Source organism: Galeopterus variegatus, unplaced genomic scaffold (genome assembly GCF_000696425.1).
Source record: "Galeopterus variegatus unplaced genomic scaffold, G_variegatus-3.0.2 Scaffold509, whole genome shotgun sequence".
Lineage (NCBI taxonomy): Eukaryota > Metazoa > Chordata > Mammalia > Dermoptera > Cynocephalidae > Galeopterus > Galeopterus variegatus.
This window is the reverse complement of record NW_007726620.1, coordinates 420,125-437,098: the sequence shown is the minus strand read 5'-3', so window position 1 is coordinate 437,098 and position 16,974 is coordinate 420,125. Positions and strand designations below refer to the sequence as shown.

Sequence of the window (16,974 nt, the reverse complement as noted above, 5' to 3'; positions counted from 1 at the left end):
ACTGCAAGACTTTGGAAAACCAGGCCCTGTGAAGTACATATGCTTTTTAATATATTCCACAAAATGCACATACATTTGCCATCTTTTGGTATATAGTAGTACACCATCTTTCCTTCGAGCATAGGTCTGTGATTGGACATCCAATCAGGTAGCTTGACTCCAACTCAACTGTAGTACATTGCCTAGATTCCAATTTCACTTTATTTAAAGAGAAATGAGAATTTAAAGACAATCAAGAATGAATTGGAGGGCAGATTAATTTTTTTATTTTTATTTTGTCTTTCTAATTACCCATATATAATTCAATGGCCATTTCTGTTGTCTTTCCAAAGCATTTAACTGAGTAGTCATAGATATAAGTACTCTCTTTTTTTCTGCATAGAGATTTATGTGCATTTAAATTATGTAACTATAATCATGAAATTTGCATAAATTTGTATGGGGTTAAATTCACTGCATATAATTCAACTGGTAACAGGAAAAATGCATAGCTGTAGAGAGAGCAGCCTTGAGTATTCAGCTTGGTTGTAATGAGAATGAAGAAATGCAGTTACTCCTATCAGTCTGCTTGGTAGAGGTGAATTTGAAGATCTTTGAACGTGTATGTCAAGTGATATTTGCATGTTTGTATGTTTTACAAATCCTCTATGTCACTGTAATTAAACAAACATGGTAATGGTGAGAGTATAATGGAAACAGTAGTGATCTTGGCGTCTGACTTACTTGAACTTGAACATGACCATCTTAGTAAAAGCAGCAACACAGTAATAACAAAAGCAATTATTGCCATCATTTTTTAAAAATTGACTTAAATAGCAGTAGTCTTAACACACTATGGATGTATTTATGTGTCAACAAGTATATTCAGGGTATACTTATAGAAACTGTCAAATGTTTTCAAGTATTTTCTCAGACATAAAACTCAATATGTTTGATTCTATGATATTGAGGATAAGCTTATTAGCATAAATAAATAACTTCTATTTACTTACTCTTGGGGTAAGGATTTAAGGGAAGTAAAGTTGGGGACTTAAATTTATTTGTTCTTTAATATATAAGGGAAAAGGGGTTATCTTTTTAAAATTTAAGTTTATTCTGGGAAATATTAATGAGGCAGTGCTCACATTTGGGGCATTTTAATATCGCTAGTATTGCACAACTTTGGGGAATTCTTTTGAACCAGATTTGACAATGTGACTGGGCTTGCATTGAATTGGGAAATATACCATGATCTATCTTTTCTCAAATAAGTTTCCACATGAATATTAAGCCTTAATGCCCTAAGACATCCATCACGCCTAATGAATTGACTTCTGTCCTATGCATGAAGATGGGACTAGTTGTGTACTGTCCTCAGGTGAAAATAGTCACTCAAATCACTTTCTGATGGGCTTGATTCTCTTCAGGAAAGGCTACATGGTCTAATTTTTGACCTATGATGCTCTATTTAATTTATTCTATTTAATTTCTTTGTCTAGTTTGGTTCAGTTAAATATCATTTGAATGGTAATCTCCAAGAGGATAACAGAGTCATAGAAAGCAATCTGGGGGAAACAGTGGGTCCATGGCGATGGTGGGTTTTCTACAAAGTGGGAAAAACTTACAGTATGATTGTCCATGAATTTTTTACTTCTATTTACTTACTCTTGGGGTAAGGATTTAAGGGAAGTAAAGTTGGGGACTTAAATTTATTTGTTCTTTAATATATAAGGGAAAAGGGGTTATCTTTTTAAAATTTAAGTTTATTCTGGGAAATATTAATGAGGCAGTGCTCACATTTGGGGCATTTTAATATCGCTGGTATTGCACAACTTTGGGGAATTCTTTTGAACCAGATTTGACAATGTGACTGGGCTTGTGTTGAATTGGGAAATATACCATGGTCTATCTTTTCTCAAATAAGTTTCCACATGAATATTAAGCCTTAATGCCCTAAGACATCCATCACGCCTAATGAATTGACTTCTGTCCTATGCATGAAGATGGGACTAGTTGTGTACTGTCCTCAGGTGAAAATAGTCACTCAAATCACTTTCTGATGGGCTTGATTCTCTTCAGGAAAGGCTACATGGTCTAATTTTTGACCTATGATGCTCTATTTAATTTATTCTATTTAATTTCTTTGTCTAGTTTGGTTCAGTTAAATATCATTTGAATGGTAATCTCCAAGAGGATAACAGAGTCATAGAAAGCAATCTGGGGGAAACAGTGGGTCCATGGCGATGGTGGGTTTTCTACAAAGTGGGAAAAACTTACAGTATGATTGTCCATGAATTTTTTACTTAAACCAACAGGAAATGGTGGAGAGGTGAACCCCATCCCCCCAGTCCCCTCACCAAAGAGTCAGCATGGAGCCCAGCTAGAAGGAGAAAGCACTCTCCATTTCTTCCCTTCCTCACCGCTTAAACCAACAGGAAATGGTGGAGAGGTGAACCCCATCCCCCCAGTCCCCTCACCTAAGAGTCAGCATGGAGCCCAGCTAGAAGGAGAAAGCACTCTCCATTTCTTCCCTTCCTCACCCACGTCAATACTGTGGGAGAAGAAATGGCAGAGCTGTAAGATGACTTCAAGACAAAACCCCTAGGCTGATTTTTTTTTTCTTCTACTTTCCACCTGTTTATTTACATGTGGTCAGCAGAAAAGCAAGGCGGGACTTCCAGGGACAGACAGCTCTCTTCACAGCCCTCTACTCCCTCTGCTTCCTGGACAGAAGCAGTAGGCTGAGTCAGGGCCCTCCCTGGAGCCCAGTCATGTCTCTCCCCATAGGCCTGCAGGGGAATGTACACCTTTAGACTAAGGCAGAGGTGGGCAATCCCACATTAGTCCTGAGAACATGATCTATTAACAGCAATTTCTAGTAGGAGGAGGAAGAGTTGCCTATCAGGAGTTTGTCTAACTATTCATTAAAGCATGCTTTGGATGTTATTCCTTGTATGAGTTCCAAGGTCCAAAACTCAATAGAAAGAGGACCAATCAGAAGGATTGCATCAGCAAAATCTTTAACTAGCTGTTTAGAGATAAGCACCGAACACAAGTTCTATGGTGTCAGATTTTTTGATTGTTTTGTTTTGTTTTGTTGTTGTTGTTCATTGCTATGTCTTCAGTGTCAAGGACAGAGCCAGCATGTGATAGGAGCTCAATAATTGTCAAATGAATATATGTATAGAGGCGTGAGGTACACCAGGTGAACAGGTAAGTGTGTAGCCTCTAGAGGTGGCTGTCCAATTCAGCAGCCACTACCCACATGGCAACTGACTCAAAGATAACAGCTGTGAGTCTGCAAAGTTTAATGCTACCACCTACCCTCAAATCACAACAAGGATTCTTCCTAGAATTGAGCATTGGCTGTTTTATAAGCAGACCTGAAATTCAAGACAGATTCTCCCTAAGAGTAGAGATGCTCAAGGCTTAATGATTCCCATGGCCTTTGCCCTTCCTAGAGCTGGGCACTTGGCTGTAAATAGGCAATGCCTATGAGGATTTGGATTTCCATCAGCTTTTATGGCAGATTAAGTGCTCAGAGTAAAAGGCCTCATCTCCTGCTGCTACGCTTTCTGTTGATATATGCAACAACTTTTCCTTGTTAATCTCTAGGCACTTTTAATGCCAACTAAAATAATTTTTGCCGTTTTCCCTGTTCTTCAGTACTACTGCATGGCCAAGCCTGGTTTATTACTGCATACAGTATGGGTAGGCGTGCGCTTCTCTACACTCAGAGATCGAGGGGAAATTATTATGCTCTATAAGATGCGAAACAGCCCCTGGGAAAAGATTATACAGTTTCCAAGTAGATGCAACCATATTTAGTAACATATTCTAAACTGATAATAACCTTAGTTATCCAGGGCAGAAATGGGCTTTGTGTTTCTTGTATTACTCTGAGCTCATTCAACCCTAGCAGCTTTAACCGTAAATTGTTGAGATTGTAATTCTGACCCAAATGAGAGGAACCTAAATAACTGGTAACTGTTCTTGAAGCAAATTTGGAAAGTTGGGACATCTTAGTTTTAGCCTTGATTCCTCCATGAACCTCCTTAAAAATTTCTCCTAACTTCTCTGAACCATAGACTTTGGAAAAGACATCTGTAGATGACATGTTAGTTTAATAACCTCTAATCAATAGTTTAATAATAAAGCTGCCATTATGCTACTAAGGAAATATCATGGTTAAATAATTCCACAAATAGTGTTGGCCTTTCTTCTAAAATATAACATTCTTAAGGTTTTGCTTTCTAGAAATTGTTTCAGAGAAATTATGAAAATCAAGTTTTCAAAAATATTACAAAATGATGAGAATGTCTCATTAGGGCTTGGCACACAAGATGTGCTGTTCTCTGAAGTGCATCTTTGCTAGCTCCCATGTTCCTTGTCCACCTTTGCAAATCCACAGACTTCCTTTTCTACCCTCTGCACACCCTGAGGGGTTTCATCCCGTTCAGCACTCTCAGCTATGACTAAGGGATGAGGACTGACAAACTAACCTTCAGCTGGGGCCTTTCTTGGTTGAGGGGAGCTCATTTCTTTACCTGCATCTCAAACAAATCCACTCTCTTTTGTTGGTTAATGGCATCACTATCACCCCATCGCCCAAGTTAAAAACTCATCATCCTTAACTAACCCATCTCTTTCATCCCCAATACCAAATTCACCTAGCTATTATCAATTCCTCTTCCTTAAGCAAAACTATACCCTCTTTCTCCAGGTCCCTGTCATCTGTTTGGATTGTTGCTGCCTAACTGGTCTCCCTGCCTCTCTTCTCTCTCCCCTAAATCCATTATTTTCACTGCTGTCACACTGAGTTTTTTCCTAAATAATAATAATTATGATAACAACAATAGCAAGGCCACTTTCTTGTTTCAATCTTCCTTGGCTTTCCATTGCTTACAGAGACACATCTGTAGCCTGGATTAGGAAATTGGATTTTGACGGGGTTAGGAAATTGTACTTTGACATGCCCTTCTGGCATAACCCTGCCCCACCCTGTCACATACTCAGGGAGCCAGGTACATTTTACCTTTTACCCACTTACTGCTTTACACATCCTGGATCCTCTGACATGTGCTTTCCCTCTTCTTTTTTTTAATGCTCCCCCCACTAGAAATTGAACTCCATGAAGGCAAGGACTTTTTTTTTTGCAGTACTGTCCACCTAGCACACAGAAGTGTCCCAATGTAGGTGATGAAAAATTATGCTGAGTGAATTAGTCAATATACTGTTTCAAGGGTCCGTTCCGAGGACACCTCTATGATGAAGCCTCCCTCTTCCCACTCTCAGTGGGGTGGTAATTCTCTCAGCTGTGATTACAAAACATACCAAATGGATAATTATTTTAGCACTAACATATTATACACATTTATTCATACACGAGGGGTCTTCAAAAAGTTCATGGAAAGATTGTATTGCCTTTTAGTTCTATTTTTCCAGGAACGTTTTGAAGCACCTTCATATATGTCTCTATTTATTTGAGCTCCTTGATGGCAGGAATACTCTTATTCACTGTAAATTTTCATGGAAAGATTGTATTGCCTTTTAGTTCTATTTTTCCAGGAACGTTTTGAAGCACCCTCATATATGTCTCTATTTATTTGAGCTCCTTGATGGCAGGAATACTCTTATTCACTGTAAATGTGCATCGTTGTATACAGTTCATGGTAGGCACTCAAAAACTGTTTTATGAATAAATGAGTGAATACATGAGAGATGAATTAGATACAGAAGAAAGCAAAGAGTGATTTTATTTGGCTTGGGATCACAGACACACACACACACATACATGCCTGTGTGCACACACAATGAGTAAGACACAAAGTACCCTACATAGTCAAAATGTTTCATGGATTTTTCTTGGTCAGAGACATATTAGGCTGGCTCTCTGTGTTAACCTTTAATTCACCTTTGTAAAACAGTTTTAAAAAAGACCGTCTGACTCGTAAAATAAAGTAGGTAAGTTGTAAATCCACCAGTTTGAGATTTTTATAATGGAAACACTGATAGATTTTGACCTTTAATGAGCTTCTGCTTCTATTATTAAAAAGGTTCTCCTCTTTATAATAAAAGAACTGTGATTTGTGGATATTTTTTATGGCATATTTCAGTTGGTTTTTTACTTCAGTCATCTCAGTGAAAATAAAGAAGAGGTTTTCCCAGTGGAATTTCAGATGTGTATGCCTACTAGAGAGAGGCAGAAGGGACAATGACAATTTGACTTAATCATGACTCTTTTTAGATACAACATATGCTGCCCATACCCATCCTCAGGTTTGGATAAATCCTTTTCTAGGGCCCACGTTTGGGTGACCACTATCCATTCAAATCAGACAACGTATGGAAGCCAATGAGTGTCTTCCCACTTGTTGAAGGCATTCGTAATCAGCATACCTCAGGGTGAGCAGAGCCTATCCATTAAAAGCACAGATGGTGTCCTGGTAGCATCAAAATTTCTTTAGAAACAAAACTGGGAAATTAAAATGTAAAACAACACATAAGAACTAGACACCTCAATAATGTAATTGTATATTTATTTCTCTTTTTAAAGAACACTCCTTAATGTAATTCAATATACAAACTTGGTTTCACAGAATTATAATCCATTATATAGCACAAAGATACCCCAGATTGTGTGTGCGTGTGCACACACACGTGCATTTGTGCACATGTTGCTGTACCCCTCCGTCTCTTCCACTCTTCTGGACCTACACACAAAGGCTCTTCCCACCTTCACACTACCCCAAAGCCATTCTGAATGTAATATACAAAAGACATCATCTTCCCACGAGTTCTCTTCCCTTGAAACTTTGTGTCCTCCGTTCCCCTGAGATAGCCCGGAGTGTGACACTCTTCCCTTTTCAAAAGGGTAAGGTGACTTCTCCTAATGCTGATGTTAACCCTGTTACCGTGTGGCCTGGCTGCCAGGAAGAGCTGGGGAGCAGGTCTCTGTTCCCCTTCCCCGCTTCCACACCCACCCCTCAGAGTCCAAGCGCGACCTCTCTGTGTAGCCTTAGTTTCAGTCCCCATCCCATGCAGCAAGAACCAAGGAGATTTCTAAGCCCAGGTCTTCTCCACGGGCAGTGCACAGCACTGCCTGCCAAGCCACCGGGCCGGCCGATAACCAAGCTCTACACAGTCCCATGTGCTTTGTCACTTTAATTTTTAAAGACACCCTAGCATAGGCCTGTGGCAACCTAGTGTCCAACTGAGTTACATAAAATTGTACCAGTGATGCACTTGTACATATTTACACGGGGCGGAATGTTTTCCCATATTTTTAGATGAGTATGTAGATCGACATGTTCACATAAGACCAAATACTTTTAATATTATTTATAACTGATTTATAAAGCTTTGAAAAAACTCACAACAGCACATTGTTTAATGCTTTACGGTACTATCAGTTTAAAATCACAATCAGCACTTAAGTTATAGTCAATCCAGCAAACAAGAGACAAAAAAATGTACAAGAGTTAAGAACTGACTGTTACACCCTTTATCTTTTTTTAAACTAATGCATAAGTGCAGAATAAGATACTCTAGTTTAAATATCTTGTTTACAATGTACATTTTTGTTCTAGTTACGCAACAGTAAATCCCATGCTTCACATAGAAAAGCAATCCACAACATTAAGAAAAAATGTACAATTTATGAAACAAAGTAAATAAATATTAGTATTACAGAATCAGAGCTGTACATAAAAGCTGTTCAGTTTTAATCATATAAAAATATGTTTTAGTGCAACCTCACATATATATTGATGCTGTTTAGCTTTACATCATTTAGATCCAAGTGTCCAAAAAAGGAAAGAAATTACATTTATTACAAAGCAGATACACAAATTCTAAAATATGTACAAATTACTGCTAAAAAATGCTTATAAGAATATAAGCAAAGTAAAGAAAAGGCACAAACATCTGTACAATTTTAAAAGTACCAGACCCAATAGGTTAATTTCAAATTTTGTTTTGGTCAGGCTCATGATGACTTGTTAATTTACCTAATTCTTTTGATATAACAAAAGTATATATAATAGCAAACTACCGTAACTTAGGACAGGCATGCTATAAACTTGATTACCCCTATTTCTAGAAAAACGAAAACAAACAAACAAAAAAAAGGGAAAATGTGGAAATGAAAGTCTCCATGCATCTCAGATCAATGTAGTTGACTCTTTTCTGATGAAGGCTCTTTGCCTTCCTCTGTGCTTGAAGATAATTCCTTGCTGCTGTGATAGTCCAACTGTGTGTCATCCGCACAACTCTTGCTGTAAAACGTGGAGTGACCTAATGCAGTCTGTGATGTACCAAAATTGTCCTTTTCACCATCATGCAAGTCAGGGTGGGCAGCTGAGGCACAGGGCTGACCTGGCTCAGGCCCACTAAAGTGTCTAATGCTAACATGTGCACTTTCCAAGGGTTTCTGGTGGGGCTCCTGCACCCGCCCCAGCTGGTCTGCCCCCAGCAGAGCTGCCTCTTCTGTGGCAATCCGGAGAGAGGCAATGGCTTTTGTACAAGTCTGTATATTTTCCTCCTGTTCCCTCTCTGTTGCATTTAGGCTGTCTTCTGAAGTGCTCTGTTTCATCAGTAGCCGAGGAGAGGAGGAGGGAGTGCTAGGTGGGCCAGGTGACTGCAAAATGTGGGGAGCTCGCTTCTCAGGCTGCTTACAAAGAACGTAGGGATCCCTGGTGAAGGACTCCCCAGAAGCCCCTTTCTTCTCGTCAGAGCCCTCCATTGGCAGAGGCAATGTGGGTGGAGGATGTAAACCGGAAAGGGCCGGGGGCATGGAGTGAACCATTTGGATCCCACCTACTGGCACTGTAGGGATCCCTGGTGAAGGACTCCCCAGAAGCCCCTTTCTTCTCGTCAGAGCCCTCCATTGGCAGAGGCAATGTGGGTGGCGGATGTAAACCGGAAAGGGCCGGGGGCATGGAGTGAACCATTTGGATCCCACCTACTGGCACCATGGGGATAGGAGCTCGCACTTGTTGCTGAGAGTGGAGTGGAAGATGACTGAAGACGTAGTCATTAGGACCCTCAGGGAAAAGGCTGGAGCCGTGATGTTCATAAGCACCTTCTTGGTCTCCATAGAGACTGAAGTAGGGAATCTGAGGTAATCCTCTTCTTAAGTTCTGCAGGGGAAACAAAGAGAGCACCACGTTCACATCCCACTACCCCTCTCCCAGGCCAAGCTCTTTCATTCATTCACTCACTCACCACCCAGCTAAGATTCACTACCAAATCCTTGTATCAATTTTTCATTTTTCAAAACAAAAGAGATTTCTCAGTTTGTCTTTTATAACCCTTGAAGGAAGGTGTCAGCCTGTGAAAAGTTACTCTTGTTTTTAGACAGCAAGGTGATAAAGCATTTGCTGTGTTTTCCACTAGGTACAGAGACACATTTCAGCTCTGTTTTTTTCATAAGAGAGAATGAAAAGAAAATAACAGATAATTAGAAAAATTTCACAGAGCAGAAAACACTATTAAACACTAATAATAGAATTTTTAATTCAAGAGGAAACAAAAAGATTACCATCTGTTCATATACTAAGCAGATTTTTCATATTTTTCTTAAGTGTTAATGACTATAGAGTGACAAGCCTGAAAACTGTTTTGTTTGGTTTTTTTTTTTAATTTCCCAAAGAACAGATGACAAAATTGAAGGACCCACAAACTGGTTCCTTCAATGTGCAAGACTTTGGTCTAAAGGAATAAACTCCAGCTCAAGAGATGTTCAAGGCAGAAGACCACCTCCGTCATCAAATCACAAATCAAGACCATTTAAATCTTAACAGCAATGGCAATTTTCACAAGGTAACTATCCATCAGAGAAGTAGTTAACAATAAATATTTCAGACACTTGATAACTTATATTCAACAACACAGCTGAGAACCAAAAATGATTGTGTCTAAATTCCTCTGTTTATATTACTATTTGCACTTAAATGTCTTCTTGGCAATTAATGAATTAAGGATACTTAAAATTGGGGTACAGAATTCCAGACTTCATGGAACCAGACCTGAAAACGGAGAATTTATTTTCTATACTTGTTTCCGTAGCAAAATACAACTCAGAATATCAGGTTATCAAGTTTTAATTACTATCATTCATTCTTTTAAGGGATTGCCATCTAAAAGGGACTTTTTTTTTTTTTTGAGGACTCAAAATAAGATAGACATAAACCTGTCACGTGTAGTAGTAATCCAGGAGAGAGACATAAAAAGTTCTAATTCATTTCAAGGATGTTTCAGTTCTAAAACTCAAGGTATGTGCTATGCCATTAAGGACTTGCCGAGTTCTGTTAAGATTGTGAGACAGGCTCAGAAACTATAAATTATGCATGATTTCCACTACTCCATGCCAAGCTTGGCCCTTACCCTGCTCTGGGCTATACCTTCTCCAAACTAGAAACAAATGACTTCTCTTGGAAGTGTGGGTGAAATAGTGTAAGCATCAACCTTTTAATCGCCAGGACCTCCTAAGCTAGAGAGGGTGGGATTTTATTGTACAAGAAAGAATCAGTTAAATCCTGCACATGTGCAAAATCCCTCTTGTATTTGCTCTGATTTAGAAAATGGCATGTCTCCTTCATAACACACTAGTTAAGATGGAAGAACTGTAATGTTTATAATCACAATCTCTGAAGATAATCTAATAAATGTTGTATTAACCACAATGATCACAGATTCAAAGTTTAAAATAAAATATAGCTTGGTTATTTTTCCACTTTGCTTTTGGCTGCTGCTTCATGACATCCAATGCATACACCTAATCAGAATGGGGTCCTGTGGGGGAACCAAGGGATTAGGACAGCAGAAGCCAGAGAAAGAGATGTCCCATTACACAAAGTTACGTGACATCCCCAACTTCAGGCTGACTAAGGGAGAGCTGACTTATTCTCTAAAACTAGACTCCATTCAACATGTTCTAAATCTAATAAAATCTTCCTTGTGTTACTAATAAAAGTTTCAAATTCAGACCTTCACTAATCAGAAATGAAATGATTTCAACCACAGAAGTAGGTGTACAAGCAGAATTTCCACCATGTAGCTTGTTTATTGTTCCAGCTGCCACCAGGCACTTCCAGGCATCTCCTCTCCTTCCATCCACCCCTTCTTCACCTTCCAAATAAACTCACAAGAGTCCTCCACTTTGCGTTTCACTCCATCTGCAATCCTATTGTGTTGTAATTTGGGCCGCATCATAATGTGGTGGACAAATTCCCATCTTACTTAAATCTCAGTAAGAAAAATCTTGTGGAAAAATGAATAATGAATTCAAGTGTGCATTATGTTAAGTGTATGTGCATATATATGAATATACGAGTACGTACACATATACATAAACACACATGTATACCCTATGCACCAGATACACTACCCTGCTCATCTCTTCGGCAGTGTGTCAGTAGGTCCTCCAAAAGCAAGTGCTGAGAAGGCGGGAGGAAAACAAGAGCTTCCGCAGGGGTGCAGGGCACAGGGCATGTGAAGATAGAGGGAGAGGTGACTGATCTGTGCTTAGTTGCTGGCCAGGGATTGCAGGGCAGAGCACAGCCTTGGCTTGGAAACAGGCCTGCCCTGAAGGTGCTAACATAACAGCAGGCGGCTGTCAGCTCACTGTATGCCTTACAGCTAACAGCACATTTTTCCAGCGACAGAAATCCGCATGGCCCACCTCCCTGGTTGCCACACATTGATGAAGAAACTGTGGCTAAGAGGTTAAGTGACTTGCCCAAGATCTCACAGATAGCAAGGGATAGACTTAATGATGACTGTTTCACTAGATACCACATTCATCTATGTACTGAGGACCTGGACATGCCATTCTTTCTCTGCTTGCTGTTTATCTACCAAAACTTTGAAAATGGAAGAGGAAAGGTATTTGTTTTAAAAAAAAGGCAAGGCCAGAAAACATAACATTATTTCATCCTCCTCCTTGAGCCATACATAGTAGACCCTCAAAGTACTGACTGAATGAATGAATAAAAGACTCCTTTTGAGTCTATCTTAAAATTAAAACTGTCTCCTCCAAACTTACACCCTGGGCCTGTCACTCCAGACGGAGCCAGAATGAGCATGTCACGCTGGCCACAGGGTCCTTTCACCCACAGTCACTGTTCTGTGAGCCCTCCATCAATGTTAGGCAAAAAGACAAGGTACTGGTAACAGAATTTCTATCAGAAAGGATTATGTCCAGTCTTATTCCAATTTGATATTTTCATACAATATTCAGAGAGGGTGAAACCTTCATCTAATAGCAATTAAGAGAAATACTTCTGATAGCACTGTCGATTCTATTTTTCTCTGGCCATAAGAATCTTGTTCACATGTCCCAGAAAGATGAAAATCCTCCTCTGCCTCTTGAAATGGTATGAGAAAGTATGAAATGGGAAAAGCTTGGAACCAATTGTCTCTGCTTCATGGAGGATTCCCAGACCTGTTCCCTCATATCTATGAACAAAGTGTCAAGCTAGAAATTCTCTAAAGAGAATTAAACTGGGTAGTGGACCAAAGGCTTCATAAATAGTAAAATTTAACAACTCTATTCAACATACAGGTGGGATGGTACTAAAAAAAAAAGGGGCAAAACAAAACGAAAACCAAAAAACTGGCACAAATTCAATAACTAATAAAAACAATATCCTTCCAACAACAACTTTCTGGGTAAATATCCAAAACTTAGAGGAACTCCTTTCATCCACTTTTCAATTCCTTTGCCCAAGTGGGCTGTGGGTTGCTATCATTTCTTATAATAGCAGTGTGTTTGCACTAAAGGCTTATTTTTTGTGCTGCAGTTACTGAATATGCTCCACTATCTCACAAATGCCACAGTGTCAACCCACCTGGTCAACAGTAGAACAGGAGCTGCAGGGATGGTGGACAGGCTCCTCTAACACACCCCACTGCATCACTGTGTCTATACCAGAGGAGGTGTCTGACGACCCAGACTCAGGATCCCACAGTCCTAGGGATTTACGGCTCTCTATGCTGCAATGGCTTAAGATGCAGAAGATCCCTGCTTTCTACTTTTGCCAAGACACAAAAACCTGTAGAAATGTATCTCTTTTTCTTAGCTTGCTTACATCCTGATTGCTAGGCATGTTTCTGCAGGATTTGCACCATTGAGATAAAGTTGGTACCAGGTTTGTGAAAAGAGGATGTTGGGTATGGGAGTGTGGAATGCAGCAGGGAGCTTGCCTAAAGTTGAAAATGACAACCTGAGCTTATGATTGAGGGTGGTGGAAGGTGATGAAAGGGAGCGAGCTGGCCACCAGGGAGTGATAAGACAGCCAGGAGCTGGCAGCACTTCCTTTGGCTGTGAAGGATGGTTCCGAGGCACAGGACAGAAATCCAGAGCAAAGACAGCACAACAGAGGGTAGAGACCAGGAAATACAGACACATTTAAAGCAAACAAACTCCCAGGCTATCACTCCTCTGTCTATGGTAAGTGCCTGCTTTATTCATTTTTAAATATCCTATACAACTGAAAGAGATATCACAGTCTACTGTGCCATGGAATGAGGCAGGCCAAGTGCTTTTCTTCAGATTTGCACTAAACCTACTGCTTAGATGTAATCCATGATGATTATTGCTGTTATCTCAACTCATAATGAAGACCTGTCATAGAAATCTTCATATATTCTCCTTGGTTCTCCTGACCTCCCAGTGTCCTCGGACCCACACTCCCGCTCAGCAAGTGTACACAGTGGTGGTAATGGCAAGGAAAGCAGATGTGTTCATGCCTTTAATTTACAAACATACCAATGGGTCATTCTCTCCTCTCCCAGTCCCTGGCCAGTTTCACACAACCATCCACAATGGACAAGGTCATGAGTGTATTAAAAAAAAAAAAGTTTTTGAAACTCAGAGCTAATGACTGAGTCGGAATCCTTAGCTGGTGAAGAGTTATATAAGAGCCACCTAAATGTTGTCGAGTGTGTCTGTCTATGCAGTCATGCCATTCCACAGGATTCACCTTTTTTACCCACATAAAGGTTTCAGCTCATGTCTATAATTAGTTAAGCTTAGAAAGCCTTCAGAAAGGCCTCACCTGTCCGCAGCAGGAAATGCACTACTGCACTGATGCAGCACCACACTTGGGGCAAGGCAGTATCTGCATGTGATAACCATATCTTCTGTTTTCAGTAACCAAGCTCACTCCTCCCCATAACTGATACCCACGTTATAGTAACTTCTGCACTAGTGACTTACAAGCAGCTCCAATGTGCTTCAGCTTATATATTAGAAAGTGAGAGGGAATTATACTTACAGGAGGCCCCAATACAATTGGCTCTGCTTGCAAATACTGCCCCATGGACAATGGCGGGTTATGGTATAAAGGCCTTCTGGGAGATGGCGCTCTTATGGTGGTCAGATATCTTCTCTCTCTCCTGGGAGAGAGGTCTCTTCTTGACATATCTTTCCCAGGTGACACTGGCCTCCTTGGGGACAAATGCCTTCTTGGTGAAACATCTCTTTGGGACATCTCTCTTCTCAATGCAGCTTCCTTTCTTGGTGAGAGATGTCTCATGGGTGACAGATCTCTCCTAGGTGATAAATGTCTTCTGGGTGATAAATCTCCTTTGGGTATCAGATACCTCTTTGGTGAATTATCTCGACAGGGTGAAGAATCATATCCTGGTGAGGAATGGTGGCTTGAGGGGGAGAAGTCCCTAGGTGAGGAGCTGGGCTCTGAAGGCAGCAGGTACTCCTCATCCATACAGCTAGGGATGTCTAACCTGTCTTTGTCTGGTTCTGAGTCTGTACTTTTGCTCTGGAATAGCCTCTGGTATTCTGTCATCTGGGTATCTTCACATGAGTCACTCGGTGTCATAAGCTGAGTAACCTGAATACTTGGCAAAGTAACTAAATAGCTTATCAATGAAGAATGTCCCAGGGAACTGTCAGAAGGAACCCCGTGGGGTACAGCGCCAACATTCACAGGTAAAGAGGAGAATCTAGGAGGCTGAGGACTGGTGCTTCTTGATCTTGTTTTTGGTGTCAAATCTCCCTGGTCATCGAAGTCATCATCATCATCATCATCATCATCATTATCATCTCCATCTTCACCGTCGGATTCCTCAGCATCTGAGAACTGATGATCAGTTGAAATGCTGGACATGCTATGCTTCTCAGCTGTTTTGTGCAACTCTTCCATAGTTTCTGAAACAATCCAACAAAGATAACAGAGATCAAAATCCAGATGCCAAGGTTAGGAGCTCATTGAGGCACCATCTCTTTCCAAAAGCTTTCTCCATCCCTCCAGCCCCAAAGACAGTGATGTTTCTGACCTCCAGTAACTCTCTCGAGGTACTTACTTATGTTCACACCTTTGATTTACAAACATACCAATGGGTCATTATGCACCAGTTCTGATCTTTTTATGTATTTATTTGGTCTCATCCCCAACCTACAATAAGAACTCCAGGATAAGACCTTATATCTCAGACATCACCCCACTTATAGAAAACTCTCAACAAATGGGTATTGATAATGTTGTTACACCAGTTCTGATCTTTTTATGTATTTATTTGGTCTCATCCCCAACCTACAATAAGAACTCCAGGATAAGACCTTGTATCTCAGACATCACCCCACTTATAGAAAACTCTCAACAAATGGGTATTGATAATGTTGTTACTGACAGTGCTAGAGGAAATACAAAAGCACCAACCTGTCTTCACAGGTTCAGGTACAAACTTATGTATAAGTGGTGTATCTCAGGAGGTCTGGCTGACCCCTCAGGTTCTCTTTTGAGGTTAATGATGGGTGGACTTTTTCTTTTATACTAGGTTTCCTCCTGATAGCAATATTAACACATTAAAATGCTTTTCAAATTTCCCAAAAAGCTTAAAATTTAAATCATGATCACAAAGCAAGTGTAATTATATTTCCTTCATAGTTCTAAATAGAATTTTCATAGTAAGGCATTTTTTCCCTAGAGTCACAATTCCAATATATTTATTTCTCCTCAGTAGGTGTCAAGCAATTCACCATGTCAGATTTACTTTCTATATTTAGTACTTAATAAAATGAAATGTGATCAGTTTTCAAAAATATCTAAACTTATTTTGCCAACTCAAACACAAAGCTCCAGTGTGCATAGTGAAGAGGCCAGTCAACTAAATTATGATATACCTGCTTCCTCAGTTTCTGTATCATCCACTGATGTCATTGAGACTCCCAACTCCAGGCATTTTTTCATGTGTGCTTTAGATTTCATATGCTTTGTTAGGTTTCCTAGAAAACACAGCCAAAAAGAGAGAGAAATTAATTGGTGATCAAAATATGATGATTGCTCCAAATTTCAAAGTGAAATGAGCTAATTTGGGATAACATAAATTTGTTTCTACCCACTACTCCTTGCTTCAACCTTAAGAAGAACAATCTGTTTTCTGAAGATATCAGTCCCTGAAAGCTTTGGCCATCTCGGGTTTTCTCTATTCTAGAAGACGTGTGGAAGTCCATCTTTTCAAGAGTAAGCTCTAAGCAAGACTGGGGATTCCAGGCTTTTCTACCTGAGAAGGGATCTAATATCTATTCAGATAGAACAGCCTCCTGGGACTCCACATAAACAGGGCAACACAAGCTGAATCACACACCGTGGAGAAATTTCAGAATGAAATATTCTCAACATAACTATAGGACACCAGACCTTTGGCATTGATAAGATATAGGTTACCCACCAAGAATTCCCACTGGTCCGAAGAAAAAATATACAAACTAATGTAAGGGCCAACCTTGTAAATTAACTCTTAGATCCATACAAATACTTCGCTAACTACATATAGAAAGCACTATTCCCAGTATTTAGTATCTATCTACATTTATCTTAAGACTCATATCATTCTAAGAAAAAAGAAAGGTTTAATGCCAAATATGTTATAATGATGATGATATATATACAATTATGCATATACAAATATATGTGCCTGTCTATCCATCTTTCTATCTCTAGATTTATATAATTGCTATATGGAATGTGA

The 16,974-nt window shown here is 39.8% G+C and overlaps 1 protein-coding gene across 1 annotated transcript in view; it reads right to left on the bottom strand.

Annotated features, from left to right (window-relative positions):
• Positions 1–6,501: 6,501 nt before the first annotated feature.
• Positions 6,502–16,974, bottom strand: part of HIVEP2 (human immunodeficiency virus type I enhancer binding protein 2) — a 22,881-nt gene continuing 12,408 nt past the window's right edge. The window contains exons 6-9 of the mRNA XM_008569547.1: positions 16,127–16,228; positions 14,259–15,151; positions 8,942–9,119; positions 6,502–8,796 (exon numbers count right to left, since the gene is read on the bottom strand). Coding sequence (XP_008567769.1) covers positions 8,147–8,796; positions 8,942–9,119; positions 14,259–15,151; positions 16,127–16,228 — 1,823 coding nt within the window. The 3' untranslated portion in view covers positions 6,502–8,146. The remainder of the gene's footprint in view (positions 8,797–8,941; positions 9,120–14,258; positions 15,152–16,126; positions 16,229–16,974) is intronic.